This window comes from Rana temporaria, chromosome 1 (assembly GCF_905171775.1).
Source record: "Rana temporaria chromosome 1, aRanTem1.1, whole genome shotgun sequence".
In the NCBI taxonomy this organism is placed as follows: Eukaryota; Metazoa; Chordata; class Amphibia; order Anura; family Ranidae; genus Rana; species Rana temporaria.
The window spans coordinates 519,008,005-519,025,192 of NC_053489.1; the positions used below are offsets into that span (position 1 = coordinate 519,008,005).

At 43.8% G+C, this 17,188-nt stretch overlaps 1 protein-coding gene across 2 annotated transcripts in view; it reads right to left on the reverse strand.

The window, feature by feature from the left end:
* ZNF827 (zinc finger protein 827) overlaps nt 1-5,015 on the reverse strand; it is a 314,048-nt gene extending 309,033 nt beyond the window's left edge. For both annotated transcript variants that reach the window (XM_040331699.1, XM_040331692.1), the window contains exon 1: nt 4,464-5,015. In XM_040331699.1, the coding sequence (XP_040187633.1) occupies nt 4,464-4,506 (43 nt within the window). In that variant the 5' untranslated portion in view covers nt 4,507-5,015. The remainder of the gene's footprint in view (nt 1-4,463) is intronic.
* Between the last annotated feature and the right edge of the window lie 12,173 nt (nt 5,016-17,188).

The following is a 17,188-nucleotide window of genomic DNA, read 5'->3' on the forward strand; positions in this document are numbered from 1 at the left end:
ATACATCTACTGTTCAGCAGAGGTCGCCTTCTGCAGAGCTCCTCGATACTTGCAACATTTCTGGCACAGACACAATTGCAGTTCAACGTCTCCAGCATTGGTTGTTTTATTGAATAGAACTGCTGCACCACCTCTTCACAGTTTAAACATACCGAACAACTGACATTCTGTACTGTGCAAATCTGACAGTTGCCAAATATTCCCCCTTTCCTAGGTCATCATTCATTAGCTGAATATCTTTAGAAGTAGCTTTTTTTTTTGAATAGAGCTGCTGCGCCACCTCTTCACAGTTCAAACTTAACTCTTTACACACTGAATGAGCATTTTCTTTACAACTGTCATTCTGTACTGTGCAAATCTGACAGTTGCCAAATATTCCCCCTTTCCTAGGTCATCATTCATTAGCTGAATATCTTTAGAAGTAGCTTTTTTTTTGGAATAGAGCTGCTGCGCCACCTCTTCACAGTTCAAACTTAACTCTTTACACACCGAATGAGCATTTTCTTTACAACTGTCATTCTGTACTGTGCAAATCTGACAGTTGCCAAATATTCCCCCTTACCTAGGTCATCGAATTCATTAGCTGAAGATCTTTAGCATTAGCTATCTTTATGGAATAGAACTGCTGCGCCACCTCTTCACAGTTCAAACATGTCTTAACTCTTTACACACCGAATGAGCATTTTCTTTACAACTGTCATTCTGCACTGTGCAAATCTGACAGTTGTCAAATGTCTTTTTCATTGTTTATGAGCTGATCATAACATAAAACAAACAATATGTAGCATGTGATTATTAAACAGGAACAAGCCGTATTCTTCTTTTATAGACGCTGGACGCAGACTGAGCGTTTTTTTTTTTTAAAAGCTGATGAAAAGAGTCTGCGACTCTCCATGCTGGTCTTTGTGGAAGATAAAAGGGAATAAAGAAAAAAAGATTAATTTGGTCTGCAGGATAACCCCAGACTGATTTATAGAAAAAGGCTGGTGCTCACACTTCATGGACTAGACTGCATTTCTGATCAGATCCCCTTGCATGGTGAAAAATAAAAAAAAACTAACAGAAGCGATGGGAGCTTGCTAAGCAGACGTCCAGCACTCAACATCAAACACAAACCACCCGAGAGAACGGGAAAAAAAAAAAAATAGATCAGGAAAATATGCAAAAACTGCAATGATGGCGTGCCACCAGGGTGGGCTTATTAATGCCTATCCTGCATGGTGCCTCCAGCCATCACCCTCCTCTATTCTCCTTCCTACCGTGTCAGAGACATGCATACATATATTTATGTTATGGATATTGATCGTGATCTGTCTGCAGAGAGCAAATGGCTGCAAATGGGAAGCAACAACCTGACCCCTCCCTCCCTTCCCCCAACCTTGTGAACTTCAGGTGACCGACTGTGGCTGACACTCACACAGGCAGCGAAAACACAGACATGCAGAAAACCTCAGCTGAACTAGGGTGTGCGGGGTAAACAAGGATCATGTCCTCCTCTACATACAGCCACATTAGAAAACATGCCCATCTCAGCCCATGATCACTTAACCCTTGGCGTAGCAATGACACAGCCTAGCTGATTTACTAAACCAGCTGAGAATCCATGCCCAATAAATTGTGTGAATAATCAGTACAATTATCCAATCGTTTGCAGATGAAAGAAGGCAACAAGAATCGGATTTTCACATGATTGGATAACTAATATGAATATTCACACTATTTATCGTGTGGATATTCCCAACCCCTAGGCTGATCAGCCTCAACACATCCTGTCAAATGTCAACGTCCCACACATGTGTAATGTAGCAATTAGGAGAAGAACAACAAAATGCAACAACAGTTGGGAGCAGCTGAATGGCACAGATGAGAAATGATACATGGCAATCAAATATATATGCAGGGCTTCCAAAAAAAACCAATATGTATCAAACTGTCCCTGGGCACCAAGTCTGATACGCTTAATAGCCTTTTCCATTATATGTTTTAGGCACATTGTTTACAAGGTAGGTTGGCTGGTCATTTCTCAGCCCTGCCCATTTGCTTAGCTTGGGACTGGCATGCAGAAGGTGAAAGCCCATGTGCATAGCCAATTTTTACACACAAACTAGGGCCAATCCACATATGCCAGCATGTCTTTGGAGTACCCAAAATAAACCCACACAACCACAGGGAGACGATACAAACGCCACACAGAGTGTGCTGGCCGCGATTCGAACCACTGAAGTATGACATAAGTACTAAACACAAAGGCCCATTTGGCCACTGTGCTACCTAGGACTATCCCAGGTATTCTCAAGCAAGGTTCCGTGGAATCCTAGAGATCCTCCAGAGATTCCTTGAGCCGTGTTTGGCTGTCTTGCCATCTGATGATGCAGCTTAGTTTCAGGTCCAATGCCACTTGGCAGAGCCAGCAACATGACACCAATGACCTTTTTAGGTGTCTATAAGGGTGGCATTCTGACCATCACTATACAGCTGCCCATATACGAGACATTCAAACAGTGGGTTGAGCAGAAAAAACAAACCCGATTGCCCCATCCACACACTCAAGGTGTCACTGTATTCTGACAGCAGGAAGACCCCCCATCAGAATACACTGATCAGCTGATGCAACCTAAAGCCGGTGTCTTGTCGATCTAGTTCCCCTATCGATATGGTTCCCTGCTTGACTACACAGGCGCAGACGAAGCCCACCAAGGTAAGGGGGCATTCTTCCTTGAGCACAAACGTAAGTTGGCATTCTTCCTACTGACCACCAAGGTAAGGGGGCATTCTTCCTTGAGCACCAACGTAAGGAGGCATTCTTCCTACTGACCACCAAGGTAAGGGGGTATTCTTCCCTGACCACCAAGGTAAGGGGGCATTCTTCCCACTGACCACCAAGATAAGGGGGCAGTCTTCCCACTGACCACCAAGGAAGGTAAGGGGGCAGTCTTCCCACTGACCACCAAGGAAGGTAAGGGGGCATTCTTCCCACTGACCACCAAGGTAAGGTGGAATTCTTCCCTGATCGCATACTTAAGGGGGCATTCTTCCCACTGACCACCAAGGTAAGGGGGCATTCTTCCTACTGACCACCAAGGTAAGGGGGTATTCTTCCCTGATCACCAACATAAGGGGGCATTCTTCACAATGACCACCAAGGTAAGGGGGCATTCTTCACACTGACCACCAAGGTAAGGGAGCATTCTTCCCTGGCCACCAACATAAGGGGGCATTCTTCTGTGACCAGCGTATGAGGGGACAATCCTTAACTGCCAAGGCCAGGGGCATTCTTCACTGATCACCAATGTAAGTGGCATTCTCCCCTGACCACCAGGGTAAGGGTGCATTTTTCTCTGACCAACATAAGGGGTTATTCTTTACTGATTACCAACATAAGCAGTATTCTTCTGTGACCACCAACTTAAGAGGACATTCTACCCTGGTGACCAATATTAGAAGCATTCTTCTGTGACCAGCATAGGAGGGCATTCTTCCCTGACTACCTAGGGCATTCTTCCATGATCACCAACGTAAGAGGGCATTCTTCCATGATCACCAACGTAAGAGGGCATTCTTCCCTGACTACCAACATAAGAGGGCATTCTTCCCTGACTACCAACATAAGAGGGCATTCTTCCCTGACTACCAACATAAGAGGGCATTCTTCCCTAACTACAAACATAAGAGGGCATTCTTCCCTGTTCACCAAATAAGAGACATTATTCCCAATACATTTTATCAGGGGTTATTTGAAGGTTTTCTCAGGGGTAAAAGGTTGAGAAAGGCTGCCCTTTGCTTGGCCCAGAGAGTGGCACTCTATAGATCCCTGGAATCTCTGGGAAAGTGATGCTTAGAGAGCCCCTCCAAGTTATAAAAGTTGAGGGATCCGAGTTTCCTGCATAGGAAAGTGTCAGGAAAGTTGTGTATGGAGGAGGTAGGCAGGCTGGTGATTGTCATGGAAAGTGACTCATGTGACCCCACACCCCGATGTGATCCGGGATTCCTCCACACAGACACCCCCGTTTCTCTCTCTCTCCCCTCCTCGGCCCACCCCTCGGGTTTCTTGCTGTACAAACCTCTCCTCCCTCCCCCTTTGCATCTGCCGCTGCCTCTCCTCCCGGGGCCGACAGGCTCAGCAGCCGGAGCTGGCCGCAACCTTCACCCGGGGACAGAGTCCTATTGATTCCGCAGGAGCAGCACCGGGCTGAATAGAAATCGGGGGGGTGTAAGGTGGGGGGGCACCGGAGAGAAGGGGGAGGGGCGGGGAGGAGGATCGCCCTCTACAAAACATCCCTATATACTATTACCAACAAAATCATCAGAAAAAAAATAGCAAGAGAGCACACAGGCTGATCATCACCAACATGGCTGCCTGGCGGAGACCTCAAAAAGAGGAATCACCCCGGGCTGTCTTTGTCAGTGTCACCTCTGTAACCCTAAACTCGCCCCCATACACACAGCACGACCCCCCGACTTACGTGACGGCAGGCGCTTGGGCTGCTCCTGCTTCCTCCGGGGCATTTTGTCCCCCTTAGATGACGATCTGGGGGGGGAAAGGAAGAGGGGGGATCCCGGCTGTCTGTCGGTCACATCCTTGTCCTCGGTGATGGGAAGAAAGGAGCAGATCGGCTTCTCCTCCGGGGCTCCTGGAGTCAGAGATGTGGGGCGCCGTGCACCTGGCTTGTCCTCCCTTTCACCTCCCTCCCCCAGCAAAGCAGCCAGCCAGAAGAAATAATATCCTTCAATGGATCGGATCTATAGGTGTGTGGTGGTGCTGGGGGGCTACATGGTGAGGAGCAGGAGGATGAGGAGCCGCCACCGTCTATGGCTGCTCCCTGTGTGTCTTCAAGCCCCTAACACTAGTGCAAGGATCAAAGGGCAGCAGTGGCGGCGGTAGAGCTCACTCACACACACACATGCTATTACATATGGAGGGGCAGCCTCCCAGTCTCAGACATACAGCAGACAAGCTCACAGCCAAGGCTGGGTCACAGTGCAGAGCTGCCCTAGGCTCTCTCCTCCTCCCCTTGCACTTTGCACACCCTGCTCCCCTTCAGCTCCTGTAGGGAGGAGGTAGAGATGTGCAGGGACTGCAGTACAAGCCACTCTGGAGGAGAATGCCATTGACAAAGCACAGCTCCATGCCCGCCTGACTGCATGCATGCCCTTTTCTCCTTTTCTGCAAAACTTCCAACATTTTTTATGCCTTACCACGTTTCTTAAAATCAACATTTTATTTTATTATTTTATTTTTTGTGTCTCTGGGTGACTTTTTATTCTGGACATTTCGGCAATAGGTATATGGCATCTTGTGTCATTGTAAACTCAACTGTGACCTATACAGTGTACCATCCAGTATATTTACTATACAGTGTAATATCCAGTATTTTTACTATACAGTATACCATCCAATATTTTTACTATACAGTGTACCATCCCGTATTTTTACTATACAGTGTACCATCCCGTATTTTTACTATACGGTGTACCATCCGGTATTTTTACTACAAAGTGTAAATATCCAGTATTTTTACTACGGTGTACCATCCCATATTTTTACTATACGGTGTACCATCCCATATTTTTACTACAAAGTGTAAATATCCAGTATTTTTGCTATACAGTGTAATATCCGGTATTTTTACTTTACAGCGTACCATCCTGTATTTTTACTATACGGTGTACCATCCCGTATTTTTACTACAAAGTGTAAATATCTGGTATTTTTACTATGCGGTGTACCATCCCGTATTTTTACTATACGGTGTACCATCCTGTACTTTTACTATATGGTGTACCATCCTGTATTTTTACTATACGGTGTACCATCCCGTATTTTTACTATACAGTGTACCATCCCGTATTTTTACTATACAGTGTACCATCCCGTATTTTTACTATACGGTGTACCATCCTGTATTTTTACTATACCGTGGACCATCCAGTATTTTTACTATACGGCGTACCATCCAGTATTTTTACTATACGGTGTACCAGCAAATATTTTTACTATATGGCCTACCATCCACTAATTTTACTATACTTTGTACTGGTACATAATAATAATGGAAATAATTAAATAAAAAATTAAGGCACATTTAATGGAAGGGAATGTAGCATAAAATCTTAGTATTCTATATATAATATAGAATTTTATTAATAAAATAAAGAATATCATTCTATTGTTTCAGTGGGAACACCTGTTGATTTAGTCTGATAAGCTATAAGGCTCGGATGGATGTAGGACCAATGTAGGACTGATGTCGCAGAGCAAAGTAGGATGAAAGTCGTATGACTGGCCTGTAGTATCAGTGTGAACCCAGCCTGATGGGATCTGTTTCATCAATGCACTCTTTTCATTTAGCCCTCATTGGTTGGAGTGATTTGACATGCGATTTGACAGGTCAAATTGCATGACAAGTCGCAGCCTATTGCCGGGAATGGCACCGTTTCAATCAGTGCAACACCAACTTTGCAACAATGATTTGCAAAAGTAGTTCCTGGACTTTTTTTGGTGATTTCAGGTGCAACTTATTTATTTATTTATTTAATTTATTTCAGGTACTTCTATAGCACTGTCCATTTATGCAGCGCTTTACATATATATTGTACATACACACATACTACGCCCAATTTAGACAGGAGACAATTAATCTACCAGCATGTCTTTGAGTTGTGGGATGAAACCGGAGTACCCGGAGGAAACCCACGCAGGCACAGGACTTTAATAGACATCTGTACTTAAAGTGGCACAGATATCATCCAAGTAGCACCTAAAATCGCACTGACTTGCCACTTAGAAATCGTGCTACTTCAAGTGAAGTAGCACAATTTCAAAGTAGCATCAATGTGAACCAGGGCTTAAAGCGGAGTTCCACCCAAAAATGCAACTTCCTCTTTTCGGAATCCTCCCCCCTGGTGATAGCTGATGCTGGGACCAGACTGTATCGGCTCCGGAATAGGTAAGTACAGCGATTTTTGCTTTACAGGTTTAGATAGATTAGGTTTAGAATCTAACAGAGAGCAGGTTTAGCGTTAGTTAGGTTTTACCTGAACTTCCACTTTAATAAACAGACACTCTCCTGTCTCATGATCCAGCGAATGTGCTCACCTGAGCGTTTTTCTCCACCCTGTTCTGTCCCCGGCACCAGCATCTTAACTGTGGGCACCTGGCTGTGTAGCTGAAACACTATGTATTGCGAATGGTTCTACAGTCTTCTGGGACCTGTTATGTGTCCCAGAAGATGGCTGGGGGGGAAGGAAAACTTCTGCTAGTATCGCCTAGGCAATCCGAGTGGGAGTGAGTACCTGTCAGAACCAGGTATGTGCTCCCCTTAAAAAAAAAAAGTGCCATCTCCTAAAGAGGAGGCCTTTAAGTCGAACTTCCTCTTTTGGGTGAAGCTCCACTTTAACCACTTAACGACCCGCCCATAGACAAAAGACGTCTACAGGGCGGTTTGTTAACTCTGGGAGGACGTCTATGGACGTCCTCCCAGAATCGCACGCCCCCTGGGGTGCGCACACGGGAATGTCTGTGACCGCCGGGTCAAGAGGACCCGGCGCATTATGGATTGCGGTAAATTTCTGCTGATAGCGGCCGTTTACCACGTGATCTCTCCGTCCAATGATGGAGCGATCACATGTAAACAAACCGGCATCATTTGATGATGCCGGTTCCTCCCTCCCCTCTCTGTACCGATCGGTACAGTGAGAGAGGGTGTCAGCAGCGCTGTGACAATTGCAGTCACAGATCCAGCCAGCCATCTCTGCATAGTACCCCTGCAAATACTCTGCATAGTACCCCCTGCAAATACTCTGCATAGTACCCCCTGCAAATACTCTGCATAGTACCCCCTGCAAATACTCTGCATAGTACCCCCTGCCAATACCCTGTGCAATATTTTGGCCAAAATTTATGAAGAAAAATTACAAATTTGCTAAATTTTATAACAGAAACAAAGAATTTTTTTTTTTTTTTTTTACAGAATTTTCAGTATTTTTTCTTTTATAATGCAAAAAATAAAAATACCACCAAAAGAAAGCTCAATTTCACTTCATTTGGGTACAGTGTTGTATGACTGAGTAATTGTCATTCAAAATGTGAGAGCACCGAAAGCTGAAAATTGGTCTGGTATTAACCACTTGGGATCCGCGCTATGGACGAAAGACGTCCACAGCGCGGCTCTCAAGTGCCGGGTGGACGTCCTGTTGTTGTTCCCCGTGCGCGCCGCTGGGGGCGCGCAGCGGGGAAACAACGTGCCCGGCGCATCGCTCGGGAGCCGCGATCGTCGGTGACAGCAGGGACGTGGAGCTCTGTGTGTAAACACAGAGCTCCACGTGCTGTCAGGGAGAGAGGAGACCGATCTGTGTCCCTTTACATAGGGACACAGCATCGGTCACCTCCCCCAGTCAGTCTCCTCCCCCCACACAGTAAGAACACACCCAGGAAATACATTTAACCCCTTCCTCACCCCCTAGTGTTAACCCCTTCACTGCCAGTCACATTTATACAGTAATTATTGCATTTTTATAGCACTGATCGCTGTATAAATGTGAATGGTCCCAAAATTGTGTCAAAAATGTTCGATACGTCCGCCGCAATATCGCAGGCCTGACAAAAAAAATCGCAAATCGCTGCCATTACTACCGTGTTTCCCCGAAAATAAGCCCGGGTCTTATATTAATTTTGGCAACAAAAGACATAGTAGGGCTTATTTTCGGGGTAGGTCTTACCATGTAATGTGCTGTCTTCTCTCCCCCTCTCTCTCCCTGCCCTTCAGGAATCCCCAGTGTGAACTGAATTAAAATGCTTGTAAAATCTTTGGTTTGGTCCATCCTTTATTAAATGGATAAAGCTACTGTATAATTCCCCAAAGGCTAAAATAAAAATAAATAATGAAGTTTCACAGTCGTTTGAATTGGAGAGGGGAACGAGACAGGGATGTCCATTGTCCCCTCTCCTTTTCGCCTTGGCAATTGAGCCCTTGGCAACTGCTATTAGAGCTAGACAGGAAATACAGGGGTTTCAGAGAGGAGCAGAGGAGGAAAAAGTCGCGCTATATGCGGACGATATCCTCCTTTTCTTGGGCAACTCTACAACCTCCCTTAAAACTGCAGTTCAAACAGTAGAAGCGTTTGGACGATTCTCGGGCCTAGTGATAAACTGGGAAAAATCAACACTCTTACCAGTGGATCCGGTAAGCAATATGGATGGGATAGGAATCCCGCAATTAAAAATTGGGGAGAAGATGGAGTATTTGGGCATCGTGGTAACACGTAACCCAGAACATTTTTTAAATAATAATTTAGTGCCACTTTTGGGCAAACTTAAACGCAAAGCGGATGTATGGGGACACTTGCCACTGTCGGTGGCCGGACGTAGCAACCTTATTAAAATGATCTGGATGCCACAATTGCTGTATATACTTCACAACTCCCCAGTGTGGATTGATAACCGATGGTTTAAAAAGATAGAGACCCTCTTTAGGACCCTAATCTGGAAAAAGGGAAAGGCAAGGATCAGTCTCCGAACACTGCAACTGCCAACAGACAGAGGAGGGCTATCGGTCCCGCATCCATATAGCTATTTTTTGGCGGCGCAGTTGCAGCATTTGGGGGGGTGTAGCATAGAGGGGGGAGGTAATGCAAGTGGGAAAATGATACTAAGAGGGTCTCCTCATAGATCGGTAATAGAGGCCAACTCTTTCTCGGTAAAAAGTCCAACAGTAAAGATGATGGTAAGAATATGGCAAGTGGGAAAACTTGCCTTGGGCTATAAAGGATTAACAGAATACTCCCCACTATGGGAAAATAATAACTTAAAAGAAATTTTGGCCATGGGAAAATTAAAAGAATGGGATAAACGTGGGATAACCAGAGTGGCACAACTCTATACAGACTGCACATTAAAACCCTTCTCAGAGCTAAGTCGGGAATATGGCATCCCAAATTCTATGTTTTTTGCCTATTTGCAGGTTAGACACGCATTACAAGCCCAATTTAAATTACAGCCGGTAAGATGGCAAAAGCTCACGCATCTCCAAAGACTAATCAAGACGGGGGTCTTGAAAGGTCTTATATCAGAATTGTACGAACGGATCAGCGATCAGTTGATAGGAAAAGAGAAGCTGAGCAAGAATAAACAGAGGTGGGAGGAGGATATTGGACTCATAACAAATGACCAATGGGACAGGATACTGGAACTAGGGACAGTGGTTTCATTAGCCCCCTCACAACGGGTTTCTCACTTGTTTCTCCTCCACAGGGTCTACTATACCCCCAAGAAATTATATGGATTTGGATGGAAGTCAGATGACAAATGCCCCAGATGTCAAAATACAGGGGACCTCATCCACATGATGTGGAAATGCCCAAAACTGCATAGATATTGGGCTAAGATTCTGGACATTATAAATGCAACCTTTGGAACCACTCTGGAACTTGAAGCCAGGGTTTGTCTATTAGGATGCATTGAGGAGAGAATGGGGCAGAGGGATATATTAGTAGCAGCTATAAGATGCCTGTTTCAGGCGAGGAAATTGATCGCACTAAAATGGCAAGCACAAAATCCACCCACAGTAGAGGAATGGTTTAACGTAATGAACAGCACAATTGGGAAGGAAAGAGGAACATGGATCAGACGTGGTAACATCAAAAAATTTAATGCAATATGGGAGCACTGGTTATATAAAATAGGCCGCTCACTTTAATCAGGGAAAGTTAGGTAAAGAATAATCTAAGGAAAGGAACAGAACCAAAAAACGTGTATTCACTTTAAAAGTAAGATAGGAGGGAGGGAGGGTTGGGAATGGGATTGAAGGAAATTTTTAACCTATGCAATTAATTTTTTGTATGCACATATAATGCACTGAATATAGAATATGGATTTGTATTTTTTATTTCTCTGCTATATATGTATGGAAACAATAAAAAAAAAGTATTGAATTAAAAAAAAAAAATGCTTGTAAAATCTTATAATCCACTCTATTACAGTATTATATAATGTACAATGTGTGTGTTTCTGTAATATAATTGTGCCAAATACCTTCTTTATAGCGCCACTCTACACTTCTGTGACCCGCCGGAGCTCTCGTCCCCGCATTTATATTACAGAAACACACACATTGTACATTATATAATACTGTAATAGAGTGGATTATAGGATTTTAAACTAGGTCTTATTTTCGGGGTAGGGCTTATATTGCAACCCTCCTGGAAAATAATGCTAGGTCTTATTTTCGGGGTAGGTCTTATTTTCGGGGAAACAGGGTAGTAAAAAAAAAAAAATCATAAATCTATCCCCTATTTTGTAGGTGCTATAACTTTTGCGCAAACCAATCAATATACGCTTATTGTGATTTTTTTTAACAAAAATATGTAGAAGAATACGTATCGGCCTAAACCGAGGGAAATTTTTTTTTTTTTTTAAAAAAATTGGGATATTATTATAACAAAAAGTAAAAAATATTGTGTTTTTTTCAAAATTTTCAGTTTTTTTATGTTTATAGCGCAAAAAATAAAAATCGTAGAGGTGATCAAATACCACCAAAAGAAAGCTCTGTTTGTGGGGAAAAAATTATAAAAATATAATTTGGGTACAGTGTTGTATGACCGCGCAATTGTCATTCAAAATGCGTCAGCGCTGAAAGCTGAAAATTGGTCTGGACACGAAGGGGGTTTAAGTGCCCAGTAATGAAGTGGTTAAGGGGGTTTAAGTGCCCAGTGGTCAAGTGGTTAAAGTAATATTAAAGCAGATGTTTACCCATAACAGCTTGATAAAATAATAATGTTCTTTAGCAAGGAACCATACATTCCACATTAATAATTATGCTATCAAAATTAGTGTGTGCTGTAAATTGCCTCCAGCATGGCTCCTGTTTCTCCTTGCTGGAGGCTGCCATTTTGTTAAAGCCCAGAGCCCCTGAGCAGCAGTAAATTATAAAGCCTAACTACAACTATCGATTTTAACGGTTTAAAATAACAGTTACATTCCTGGAATGCTAATTGTCACATTTGCTTGTGTCCTCAACCAAACTGTCAAACCATCAAATGGCTGGTGTCATAACTGATCACATGTGCAGCACCATGGTAGTTGCAGATCACACAGAAGCAGCTTCCTTGGCTCTAAAGAAGTGGTCATCATCCCTGTCCTCAGGGCCCAATAACAGGCCAGGTTTGCAAGATAACTGAAATACATCACAGGTGATATCATTTGCTGCTCAGTGATTGCAGTATTATAGTCTGCATCTCCCCAAGGTAATACATACAATCTGGCCTGTTAGTGGGTCCCGAGGACAGGGTTGATGACCACTGCTGTAAAGGATGGGTGGGTTTAATTTCGCTTTAAGGCTGTCAACAGATCGGCTTCGACAAATTTAACAGTGCCTAAAAATGGAGAGCAACTGAGCATGTGCAGAGCAGGGCGGGACAATGTATTACTGGATTTTACATAGTATAGACACGTATTTTTTATGTTTTACATAGCTATACATGCAAAGGGGGCCAGCCTGAAGTGATCTAGCAGGACTTCATTTTCTGAATAAAGTTCCACTTTAAGGCCTGGTTCACACTAGTGAGACTTCTGATGCAACTCATGTCACCCAGAATGGCATGACAAGGGAAATCTCGTTATTTTCAATGGTGCCCATTCTAATCAATGTGATTCAGAATGGTACGATTTTGGAAAAGGTTCCTACACAATTTTGGTGTGATTTACATTACCCCATAGAATATGCAAAGTTGCACTACATAATAACATGTAAGTCAGATTGCAGTAGTGTGAACCGAGCCTAAAGCATAACTCCAGCTTTCCTTTCAATTTTTTTTTTTTTTTCATGTCTTTTATTTTATCAAAAAGAAGAAAGACATACATAGCCAAATACAAAATCCTTACAATTCACTATACATCAACTTCAAGTATATACAGATATATATATATATATATATACAATTATATCTATTCTCCTAAATACCATCTGTCCAATCAACATAATCCATCACCATATCTATACCTTTATATCCCCTAGGATTCCATTTTGTGTCCTTGTCTCCTTCTTACATTAAACTCTTACCCCTTAAACAACAACTCCCCCCCCCCCCCCCTGAGATGTAGAGATACCGAAATTACATAATCCCATATACAAATATACAACTCCAAATGGGCTTATATTACTCTTCTTATCATTCTTCTAGCATTCTCTTCCCTTCCTCTGATCTAATAAATAAATTCCATCCTGTCCAGGTTTCCTTATATTGTTCTCTTCTGTTTTGGGCTGAAGAGACCAAATCCTCCATTGCTCCTATATCCCGAACCCTATGCCATCCTGCGATGGAGGGAGATCTAGAATCCGTCCACCGCAGAGTGAACCCCGCTTTTGCCGCATTGATCAAGTGGCACAAAATATATGCAGTAGAGTTCCTCACTCCACCCCACATCTCCAGCAACAATCCAAGATTTCCTTAGCGAATTTATGAAGCTTTACTGGAGTGTGGTACCATTGGGTAAGAAGTTTTTAATTGGATTCCTGGGTCTTTGTACAGACCGAGGAATTCAATGTCAGAAAAATTATTTGTTTAAGTTGAATTGGAGTGAAAGTCCTCTCCAGGTCCCTTTCCCATTTACTAATACCTGGCATCACAAAATCTTCCGGGGGTGTATTCAGCAGCCCGTACATCTTAGATACCCCTCGTAAGAAAGGTTCCTCCTCACTACAATATGTTTCAAATACTGTCAGTTGCCGCTGGAATTCTATTGCTGGCCCCAAGGATCTCAAAAAATGACTTACTTGGAGCGCCTGCCAGAATTTTAATTCAAAAGGGCCCCCTGATTTTGTAAGTTCTTGAATAGACGGCCAGGATCCTGACTGTAAGAAATGTGACACCTGGTAGAGGCCTTTCACTCTAAGGCCCCCGTACACACGGTCGGACAAAACCGATGAGAATGGTTCGACGGACCGTTTTCATCGGTTCACCGCTGAAGTTGCCGATCGGGCCAGAATGTGGTGACGTCAAACACACGACGTGCTGAATAAAAAACGAATTTCAATGCTTCCAAGCATGTGTCGACTTGATTCTGAGCATGCGCGGGTTTTGAACCGATGCTTTTCTGTACTAACCATCGGTTTGGACCGATCGGGCAGCGGTCCATCAGTTCGGTTTTGAAGCATGTTTTAAAATTTTGGACCGAAGGAAAACAGACCGATGGGCTATACACACCGTCGGTTTGGACCGATGAAACTGAACCTCGTCCCATTCTCATCGGTTTTGTCTGACCGTGTGTACGGGGCCTAAGATTATCAAATGTTCTTGTCTCCAGACCTGGTGAAAAAATAGGGTTTCCTAGAACGGGTAACAATGGTGATTGACCTGATGAAAATTTCTGATTCCGGCATATCCTCTCTGTAATTTGTAGCGTTGGTCCTATTGTGGGATGTTTCTTAAGATAGATAGGTAGTGCTGCATAGCACCAAGGAGCTCTAGACAGAGGTACCGGACTAACCCGTTGTTCCATGTCCACCCAACGTTTAGACTCCACATGTCTACACCAATCCACCAGCCTTTTCAAATGTACTGCTCGATAGTATTTTATTATGTCTGGGACTGCCATCCCACCCGAGCACTTGGGTATCCTCAACAGATCTCTCTTGATCCTTGGCCGTTTCCCCGCCCATATAAATTTCATAAACAAATACCCACTTGGCAGACGAAGGCTGCTGGAATAGTAATTGGTAATGCCTGGAACAGATACCGAATTTTTGGTAAAATACTCATCTTCACTATATTGCTATGGCCGAACCATGAGTGTAATCCGTGTGAGAACGCGGTGACGTATACGACACCGACGTTCTCTGACGCGGAAGTTTAATGCTTCCACGCATGCGTCAAATCAATTCGATGCATGCACAGGATTTCGGGCCGCTGGTTATACGTCATAACCAGCGGACATGTCCGATGAGTCATACTGACCATCGGACATGTCCGACAGACATGGTTCCAGCGGACAAGTTTCTTAGCATGCCAAGAAACTTTTGTCCGCTGGAAACCTGTCCGCTAGCCCAGGAATCCGGTCCGGTAGGCCCTACACACGGTCGGACATGTCCGCGGAAACTGGTCCGCAGACCAGTTTCAGCAGACATGTTCGGTCGTGTGTACGAGGCCTAAGAGTATTCGTATTGAGTGATACAATGGTGTAAAATGTATCTCAAAAGGTATTCTTTATATTTGAATACACAGGGAATATTTTTCTCCCTAACATGGTGGACCAAGTTAAGGATTTTAATCGTATTATCCCTAGCCTCCCTTCCAGGGACAAACCCTACCTGGTCTAAATCAACTAACTGTGATAGCCAAGGTTGAAGCCGGGACGCCAATACCTTTGTAAAAAGTTTCAGGTCTACATTTAGTAATGAAATCGGCCTATAACTGCCGCACTCCGCCGGGTCCTTCCCCTCCTTTGGAATTACCGTGATATGTGCCAGGAGTGCATCCAGGGGTAGTGCCGCAGTTCCGCCCAGTGCATTAAAGATCTTTGTCATCTGTTTAAGAGGGTAGAAAATTCTTTGTAATACCTTATGGTAAATCCGTCCGGGCCTGGGGCCTTCCCAGACTTAACCTATTTTAAGATTGCATCTACCTCCTCAATGGAGATAGGAATCTCTAGACTATTTCGAGCTGGTGATGGCAATCTAGATAGTCTTGCAGAGGATAGATATTCTTCTATACCTGGTTGTGGAGACACTGTTTGTAATAGATTGTATAGAGAAGAGTAATATTCTCCGAATGTCTGCGATATCTCCCTTGGTTTTCGTACTAGTTGTCCCTCTTTCCCTTTAATTTGCGGTATATATGTTGACAAGTTTTTTTCTTTAAGTTTCCCAGCTAGCAGTTTACTACATTTATCTCCCAACTCATAATTTGCCCTCTTTAGTCTTAAAGCGCAATGTGTCTCTGTAACCTGTCTCCTCAGTTAGTTGCCCTAATTCCCCGGTGAACTCCACCAGTTCTGTGAGAACTTTTTTAATAAATACATCTTGGTGTATATTTGGTGCATACAGCGTGGCTAGCGTCACTTTAACTCCTCCGATACAACCCTTTAAAAAGAGGAACCTACCATTTGGATCCATGCGTTTATCTACTAGTGACCAAATCACTCGGTTGGAGATCAGAATTGATACTCCTTTGGATTTTTCCTCCTGGTTCATCGCATGGTATACACATGGAAAGAATCTATTTTGGAGGAATGGAAGTTCCCCTGCCCTGAAGTGCGTCTCTTGCACATAGGCCACATTAGTCCGCCATCACCTTAGATCATTCAGCATCATCCTACGCTTTTCTGGGACATTAAGTTCTTTTGGAATTCAGGCAAGTTATTTTTAATCCCTCCATCACAAAAAAAAAAAAACACCCTAAACGTTCTTCACCCCTTCCTCCCTTCCCTCTCCACCCTCCTCACCCTCCCCTATATCAATCCTTCCCCCCTCTATCCCCCTAAGGGAAAACACCCCTAACTGGACCCTTCTCCAGTAACCTCCGCGGGTGTACACCTAATTGGGGGGTTGGCTATGATAGGCTAAGTAACTCCCTCTCAGTCTCCGTCCTTCCCCCTGCCCAAATTATTATAATTTCCGATCTTTTTGTCCAGCAATTACAATATTACAGTTTTACATCATCCACTTTCTATTTGGCATCCTCATCATTCTTTACCTCTTAACAGTTTATCACATAATTATTTTATAATTATCAAAACTCCATATACATATACCACTGCCCAAGTCCCGTTTATAGATCTCTAAGGAGAGAGAAAGAGTGAGCGGGGGAAGCGAGGGGAGGACAAGAACCGACTCTTGTTCCTTTTCTATATCTAGTCCTCCCGTTCTCCCTCCACCTCAGAGGGACATACCCCCCTCTCCCCTCCCCCCACCCCACCGCTACATCACCCCCCTCCACCCATCCATTATACCTAAACTTCCTCACCATCTATCCTACTACGGTAGGTATCCCCCCCCTTATTTAGCACCCCCGTTCCCATCCCCCCCTCCTCCCAACTCATCTCTCATCATATCTAGTGATAATGTGAGCAATCCCAAAGTGAGTGAGTGTTCATATCTAGTGGGGAAAAAAAGGGGGGGGGGTGACATTTTATGTTTCTACTTCCTCTCTACATTTCTAATACTCTATATCTCTATTATTTATAATACTTCATTTT